The following is a 9,557-nucleotide window of genomic DNA, read 5'->3' as shown; positions in this document are numbered from 1 at the left end:
ATTATCCCACCCCATCCCATGATGATCCCATCCCATCCCATGATGATCCCAACCCATCCATGATGATCCCAACCCATCCCATGATGATCCCAACCCATCCCATGATGATCCCACCCCATCCCATGATGATCCCATCCCATCCCATGATGATCCCATCCCATCCCATGATGATCCCACCCCATCCCATGATGATCCCATCCCATCCCATGATGATCCCATCCCATCCCATGATGATCCCATCCCATCCCATGATGATCCCATCCCATCCCATGATGATCCCATCCCATCCATGATGATCCCAACCCATCCCATGATGATCCCACCCCATCCCATGATGATCCCATCCCATCCCATGATGATCCCAACCCATCCCATGATGATCCCAACCCATCCCATGATCCATCCCAACCCACCCATGATGATCCCATCCCATCCATGATGATCCCATCCCATCCCATGATGATCCCACCCCATCCCATGATGATCCCAACCCATCCCATGATGATCCCAACCCATCCCATGATGATCCCAACCCATCCCATGATGATCCCAACCCATCCCATGATGATCCCAACCCATCCCATGATGATCCCAACCCATCCCATGATGATCCCAACCCATCCCATGATGATCCCAACCCATCCCATGATGATCCCATCCCATCCCATGATGATCCCATCCCATCCCATGATGATCCCATCCCATCCATGATGATCCCATCCCATCCCATGATGATCCCATCCCATCCCATGATGATCCCAACCCATCCCATGATGATCCCATCCCATCCCATGATGATCCCAACCCATCCATGATGATCCCAACCCATCCCATGATGATCCCAACCCATCCCATGATGATCCATCCCATCCCATGATGATCCCATCCCATCCCATGATGATCCATCCCATCCCATGATGATCCCATCCCACCCCATGATGATCCCATCCCATCCCATGATGATCCCAACCCATCCATGATGATCCCAACCCATCCCATGATGATCCCAACCCATCCCATGATGATCCATCCCATCCCATGATGATCCCACCCATCCCATGATGATCCCATCCCATCCCATGATGATCCCAACCCATCCCATGATGATCCCAACCCATCCCATGATGATCCCAACCCATCCCATGATGATCCCAACCCATCCCATGATGATCCCAACCCATCCCATGATGATCCCAACCCATCCCATGATGATCCCAACCCATCCCATGATGATCCCAACCCATCCCATGATGATCCCAACCCATCCCATGATGATCCCAACCCATCCCATGATGATCCCATCCCATCCCATGATGATCCCACCCATCCCATGATGATCCCAACCCATCCCATGATGATCCAACCCATCCCATGATGATCCCAACCCATCCCATGATGATCCCAACCCATCCCATGATGATCCCAACCCATCCCATGATCATCCCAACCCATCCCATGATGATCCATCCCATCCCATGATGATCCCACCCCATGATGATCCCACCCCATCCCATGATGATCCCACCTCCCATGATGATCCCATCCCATCCCATGATGATCCATCCCACCCCATGATGATCCCATCCCATCCCATGATGATCCCAACCCATCCCATGATGATCCCAACCCATCCCATGATGATCCCAACCCATCCCATGATCGATCCCAACCCATCCCATGATGATCCCAACCCATCCCATGATGATCCCATCCCATCCCATGATGATCCCACCCCATCCCATGATGATCCCACCCCATCCCATGATGATCCCATCCCATCCCATGATGATCCCACCCCATTCCCAGCTCTCACCAGTGCTGGCCCTACCGCAGGTCCCCACCCGCCCCAGACATTCCTTGTGCGCGGGGGCCCAGCACCGGCTGCACCGATAGCCCTGGTAGAAGGTGCCCCTGGGGACAGCAGCATGGGGGGCATGGGCATGGACCCATGGAGACCCCTTGAACCCCCCCGTGGACACCCCTTGAACCCATCCATGGAGACCCCTTGAACCCATCCATGGAGACCCCTTGAACCCACCCATGGAGACCCCTTGAACCCATCCATGGAGACCCCTTGAACCCACCCATGGAGACCCCTTGAACCCACCCATGGAGCCCCTTGAACCCACCCATGGAGACCCCTTGAACCCCCCCATGGAGACCCCTTGAACCCACCCATGGAGACCCCTTGAACCCACCCATGGAGACCCCTTGAACCCCCCCATGGAGACCCCTTGAACCCACCCATGGAGACCCCTTGAGCCCACCCATGGAGACCCCTTGAACCCACCCAAACCCCAGCCCACCCATAACCCCTGAACCCACCCATGGAGCCCCTTGAACCCACCCATGGAGACCCCTTGAACCCACCCATGGAGACCCCTTGAACCCACCCATGGAGACCCCTTGAACCCACCCATGGAGACCCCTTGAACCCACCCATGGAGACCCCTTGAACCCACCCATGGAGACCCCTTGAACCCACCCATGGAGACCCCTTGAACCCACCCATGGAGACCCCTTGAACCCACCCATGGAGACCCCTTGAGCCCATCCATGGAGCCCCTTGAACCCACCCATGGAGACCCCTTGAACCCACCCATGGAGACCCCTTGAACCCATCCATGGAGACCCCTTGAACCCACCCATGGAGACCCCTTGAACCCACCCATGGAGACCCCGTGAACCCAACCATGGAGACCCCTGAACCCACCCATGGAGACCCCTTGAACCCACCCATGGAGCCCCCTGAACCCACCCATGGAGACCCCTTGAACCCACCCATGGAGACCCCTGAACCCATCCATGGAGACCCCTTGAACCCACCCATGGAGACCCCTTGAACCCCCCCATGGAGATGGAGACCCCTTGAACCCACCCATGGAGACCCCTTGAACCCCCCCATGGAGACCCCTTGAACCCACCCATGGAGCCCCTTGAACCCACCCATGGAGACCCCTTGAACCCACCCATGGAGACCCCTTGAACCCACACATGGAGCCCCCTGAACCCACCCATGGAGCCCCTTGAACCCCCCCATGGAAACACCTGAACCCATCCATGGAGCCCCTTGAACCCACCCATGGAGACCCCTGAGCCCACCCATGGAGACCCCTTGAACCCCCCCATGGAGACCCCTTGAACCCACCCATGGAGACCCCTGAGCCCACCCATGGAGACCCTTTGAACCCCCCCATGGAGACCCTTTGAACCCACCCATGGAGACCCCTTGAACCCACCCATGAAGAATCCCTGAGCCCGCCCTGGAGACCCTTGAAAAATTCACCCCATGGAGCCCCTTGAACCCATCTATGGAGACCCCTTGAACCCACCCATGGAGCACCTTGGACCCATTCCATAGAGCCTTGAAAACACCATGGAGCCCTTGCACCACATAGGGATTGCCTGAACCCACCCATGGAGCCCCTTGAAACCCACCCATAGGAGCCCCTTGGAGACTCCACCCCATGGAGCCCCTGAACCCACCCATGGAGACCCCTTGAACCCACCCATGGAGCCCCTTGAACCCACCCATGGAGACCCCTTGAACTCACCCATGGAGACCCCTGAACTACCCCATGGAGACCCTTTGAACCCACCCATCGAGCCCTTCGAACCCACCCATGGAGACCCCTTGAACCCACCCATGGAGACCCCTTGAACCCACCCATGGAGCCCCCTTGAACCCATCCATGGAGACCCCTTGAACCCACCCATGGAGACCCCTTGAACCCACCCATGGAGACCCCTTGAACCCATCCATCATGGACCCACCTTGCACCCACCCATCATATCCATTTGGGATATTATGGGATGGGTGCAGGACATCATGGGATGGGTTGGAGCCATCATGGGATGGGTTGGGGATATTATGGGATGGGTGCAGGACATCATGGGATGGGTTGGAGCCATCATGGGATGGGTTGGGGATATTATGGGATGGGTGCAGGACGTCATGGGATGGGTTGGAGCCATCATGGGATGGGTTGGGGATATTATGGGATGGGTGCAGAACATCATGGGATGGATTGGAGCCACCATGGGATGGGTTGGGGATATTATGGGATGGGTGCAGGACATCATGGGATGGATTGGAGCCACCATGGGATGGGTTGGGGATATTATGGGATGGGTGCAGGACACCATGGGATGGGTTGGGGATATTATGGGATGGGTTGGAGCCATCATGGATGGGTTGGGGATATTATGGGATGGGTGCAGGACACCATGGGATGGGTTGGAGCCCATCATGGATGGGTTGGGGATATTATGGGATGGGTGCAGGACACCATGGGATGGGTTGGGGATATTATGGGATGGGTGCAGGACACCATGGGATGGGTTGGGGATATTATGGGATGGGTGCAGGACACCATGGGATTTGAGGCCGTCATGGGATGGGTTGGGGATATTATGGGATGGGCTGCAGGATGTCATGGGATGGGTTGGGGATATTATGGGATGGGTGCAGGATGTCATGGGATGGGTTGGGGATATTATGGGATGGGTGCAGGACACCATGGGATGGGTTTTGAGGCCGTCATGGGATGGGTTGGGGATATTATGGGATGGGTGCAGGATGTCATGGGATGGGTTGGGGATATTATGGGATGGGTGCAGGACACCATGGGATGGGTTGGGGATATTATGGGATGGGTGCAGGACATCATGGGATGGGTTCGGGATATTATGGGATGGGTGCAGGACATCATGGGATGGGTTGGAGCCATCATGGGATGGGTTGGGGATATTATGGGATGGGTGCAGGACGTCATGGGATGGGTTGGAGCCATCATGGGATGGGTTGGGGATATTATGGGATGGGTGCAGACATGGATGGTTGGGGATATTATGGATGGGTCAGGATGTCATGGGATGGGTTAGGGATATTATGGGATGGGTGCAGGACACCATGGGATGGGTTGGAGCCATCATGGGATGGGTTGGGGATATTATGGGATGGGTGCAGGATGTCATGGGATGGGTTGGGGATATTATGGGATGGGTGCAGGATGTCATGGGATGGGTTAGGGATATTATGGGATGGGTGCAGGACACCATGGGATGGGTTGGAGCCATCATGGGATGGGTTGGGGATATTATGGGATGGGTGCAGGATGTCATGGGATGGGTTGGGGATATTATGGGATGGGTGCAGGACATCATGGGATGGGTTGGAGCCATCATGGGATGGGTTGGGGATATTATGGGATGGGTGCAGGATGTCATGGGATGGGTTGGGGATATTATGGGATGGGTTGGAGCCATCATGGGATGGGTTGGGGATATTATGGGATGGGTGCAGGATGTCATGGGATGGGTTGGGGATATTATGGGATGGGTGCAGGACACCATGGGATAGGTTGGAGCCATCATGGGATGGGTTGGAGCCCCCCATGGGATGGGTTGGGGATATTATGGGATGGGTGCAGGACATCATGGGATGGGTGCCGGACACCATAGGATGGCTTGGAGCCACCATGGGATGGGTTGGGGCTATTATGGGATGGGTGCAGGACATCATGGGATGGACTGGAGCCACCATGGGTGGGTGACGTGGCTTTGGGCTCCCACCTGAGCAGCATCTGGCAGGCCCTGCAGGAGGTGGTGTCCTCGAAGGAGAACATCTGGAACTCGTGCCCATCGGCCAGCGCGTGCTCAGGGAAGATGTTGGACCTGGGAGGACAACATGGGGGGATATGGGATGGGATGGGCACCATTGACCCCCAAGGACCAGCGGACCCCAATGGGTGACGTCCCCCCTGGGTGCACCTACAGGGCCATCTCGAACTGCTCCAGCCACTTCTTCTTCAGCTCATGGGTCTTGAAGAAGAGCTCGTAGCCCTGGAGACCTCCAGCCTCGATGAGCAGGAATGTGTGGGTCCACTGTGGGGGCAATGGGGTCAGCAGCACCCTGATACTGGGGTATCAATGGGGGCATCAATGGGGTATCAATGGGGGCATCAATGGGGCATCAATGGGGGCATTAATGGGGTATCAATGGGGGCAATGGGGACATCACTGGGGCAATGGGGCACAATGGGGACATCACTGGGACAATGGGGACATCACTGGGGCACTGGGACCGCACTGGGGCAATGGGGACAATGGGGACATCACTGGGGCACTGGGGGCAATGGGGACATCACTGGGACAATGGGGGCAATGGGGACACCACTGGGTCAATGGGGACCTCTTGGGTCGATGGGGACATCACTGGGTCAATGGGGCACGATGGGGACCTTGTTGGGTCAATGGGGGCATCGTTGGGTCGATGGGGACCTCGTTGGGTCAATGGGGACCTCATTGGGTCAATGGGGACATCGTTGGGTCAATGGGGAGGTCAATGGGTCAACGGGGCACAATGGGGACATCATTGGGACAGTGGGGACATCATTGGGTCGATGGGGACCTCGTTGGGTCAATGGGGACATCATTGGGTCAGTGGGAAACAATGGGAAGGTCAGTGGGTCAATGGGGCACAACGGGAAGGTCAATGGGTCAATGGGGGCAATGGGGACATCACTGGAGACCATGTCCAGGTTTCTATGTACCCACTATGGACATGGACACTTGGTATATGGATGCTGGAGCCCACCATGGACATGGATACTGGGATCCACTGGGATCCACTGGGATCCACTGGGATCCAGGTACCTTCTTGCCATCGCGGGCACTGATGCCCCCATCCCGCACTTGGTGGCTCTGCAGGTCCACGACGTCCTTGGCCTCATAGGAGTCCCCCCGGCGCTTGCAGATGATGAGAGCCTTGTCCAGGAGGAATCCGTACCTGGGATATGGGATATGGGATATGGGGTATGGGATATGGGGTTATTATGGGATATGGGATATAGGATATGGGGTATGGGATATGGGGTATGGGGTATGGGATATCAGATATGGGGTGTGGGGTGTGGGATATGGGGTATGGGGTATCAGGGTATGGGATATGGGGTATGGGGGGAGAGAGATAGGGACCCGTATGGGGTATGGGGTATGGGGTATAGGATATGGAATATGGGATATGGGGTATGGGGTATGGGGTATGGGATATGGGGTATGGGGTATGGGGTATGGGGTATGGGATATGGGGTATGGGGTATGGGGTATGGGATATGGGGTATGGGGTATGGGGTATGGGGTATGGGGTATGGGATATGGGGTATGGGGTATGGGGTATGGGGTATGGGATATGGGGTATGTGGTATGGGGTATGGGATATGGGGTATGGGGTATGGGGTATGGGGTATGGGGTATGGGGTATGGGGTATGGGGTATGGGATATGGGGGTATGGGATATGGGGGGTATGGGGTATGGGGTATGGGATATGGGGTATGGGGTATGGGGTATGGGGTATGGGATATGGGGTATGGGGTATGGGTATGGGGTATGGATATGGGGTATGGGGTTATTATGGGGTATGGGGTATGGGGTGTGGGGTATGGGGTATGGGGTATGGGGTATGGGGTGTGGGGTATGGGGTATGGGATATGGGGTATGGGGGATGGGGTATGGGGATGGGGATGGGGTATGGGGTATGGGGTATGGGATATGGGGTATGGGGTATGGGATATGGGGATGGGTATGGGGTATGGGGTATGGGGTATGGGGTATGGGATATGGGGTATGGGGTATGGGGTATGGGATATGGGATATGGGGTATGGGGTATGGGGTATGGGATATGGGGTATGGGGTATGGGGGATGGGGTATGGGGGATGGGGTATGGGGTATGGGGTATGGGGTATGGGGTATGGGGTATGGGGTATGGGGTATGGGGGATGGGGTATGGGGTACTGGACACGTGGTGTCCCTCCCCTCCCCCTACCTGTCCACCTTGGATCTCCGCTCCGTGCTCGACACCTTCAGTTCCCCATCGATCTTGAGGCGCCCAAACTGCGCCAGGGACTGCGGCTGGGGGGGGGATGGGACAAGGGGGGTGCCATGGGGTGGGTGTGGGGCCCCATGGGGTGTTGGGGGGCAGGGGGGGTCCCCACCATGTTATGGAGGCAGAGCTGGATGCTCGTGAGCTGCTTCAGGGTCTCGTTGTCCCGCTTCACCTCATTCACGCATTGAGCCAGGTCCTGGGGGGCACCGTCAGGGACCCCCCCCCCCCCTTATACCCCCAAGTACCCCCGAGACCCCCAAAACCCCCATAGAAACCCCCCCACGTTTATCCCAGCATCCTCTCGGGTACTCCAAAACCCAATGGGAGCCCCCCCAGATCCCCCTCAAGACCCCCCCCCCAAGGACCCATTGGGTGCCCCCCAAGACCCCATCAGGACCCCTCCAAACACCCCCAAAAGCCCCATAGGACCCCCCAAACCTCCTCATGACCCCCCCAAACCCATTTAAACCCCATAGGACCCCCTCAAACCTCCTCAGGACCCCCCCAAACCCATCCAAGAGCCCCATAGGACCCCAAAGGACCCCCCAGGACCCCCCCCAACCCACCCAAGAGCCCCATAGAACCCCATAGGGCCCCATAGGACCCCCCCCCCCGAACCCATCCAAGAGCCCCATAGGACCCCAAAGGACCCCCCAGGACCCCCCCAAACCCATCCAAGAGCCCCATAGGACCCCAAAGGACACCCCAAACCCCCCAACCCCCAACCCCAACCCCCAACCCCCAAAACCCCCCCCAACCCACAACCCCCCAGGACCCCCCCAAACCCCTCAAGACCCCCCAAAGGACCCATAGGACCCCAAGACCCCAAAGGACCCCCCCAAACCCACCCAAGAGCCCATAGAACCCCCAAAACCCCCCAGGACCCCCCCAAACCCATCCAAGAGCCCCATAGGACCCCAAAGGACCCCCCAGAACCCCCCCAAACCCATCCAAGAGCCCCAGGACCCCAAAACCCCTCAGGACCCCCCAAAACCCATCCAAGAGCCCCATAGGACCCCAAAGGACCCCCCCAGGACCCCCCCCAAACCCATCCAAGAGCCCCATAGGACCCCACAGACCCCCAAACCCCCCAGGACCCCCCCAAACCCATCCAAGAGCCCCATAGGACCCCAAAGGACCCCCCAGGACCCCCCCAAACCCATCCAAGAGCCCCATAGGACCCCAAAGGACCCCTCAGGACCCCCCCAAACCCCTCCAAGAGCCCCATAGGACCCCATAGGACCCCATAGGACCCCATAGGACCCCATAGAACCCCATAGAACCCCACAGACCCCCCAGGACCCCCCCGAACCCACTCTCATGGCATCCAGGGCCACCTTCAGCCTCTCCCTCTCGCCTGGCTCCGGGGTCAACCTCACCAGCTCCTATGGGGCCGGGGTGGGGGGTCAGGAATGGGCCCCCCCCATCCCAAAGCGTTCCCAAAGGGATACCAGGGGGACCCCATAGGGATGGAGCCAAGGGTGCTCTATGGAGCCTTGATGACCCCCATTGCTCCATTGCCCCCATTGCCCCATTAACCCCATTGCCCCCATTGCCCCATTACCCCCACTGTCCCCATTGCCCCCATAACCCCCATTGCCCCACTGACCCATTAACCCCATTACCCCATCACCCCCATAGCCCCATTACCCCCATTACCCCATTCCTT

General features: G+C 57.8%; 1 protein-coding gene across 1 annotated transcript; it reads right to left on the bottom strand.

Moving 5' to 3' along the window:
• Positions 1 to 1,795: 1,795 nt before the first annotated feature.
• Positions 1,796 to 9,273, bottom strand: LOC133208356 (proto-oncogene vav-like; the record flags this gene model as incomplete). Its single annotated transcript, XM_061346181.1, has 7 exons — positions 1,796 to 1,911; positions 5,575 to 5,676; positions 5,777 to 5,886; positions 6,658 to 6,790; positions 7,829 to 7,914; positions 7,998 to 8,084; positions 9,205 to 9,273. Coding segments are annotated over 7 exons (703 nt in total), but the record flags the coding sequence as incomplete, so codon positions are not given.
• Positions 9,274 to 9,557: the final 284 nt, after the last annotated feature.

Source organism: Neopsephotus bourkii, unplaced genomic scaffold, assembly GCF_033783945.1.
Source record: "Neopsephotus bourkii isolate Nb327-2 ecotype Australia unplaced genomic scaffold, CSIRO-AGI_Nbou_v1 NB_265, whole genome shotgun sequence".
Lineage (NCBI taxonomy): Eukaryota > Metazoa > Chordata > Aves > Psittaciformes > Psittacidae > Neopsephotus > Neopsephotus bourkii.
This window is presented reverse-complemented; position numbering and strand designations above follow the sequence as displayed.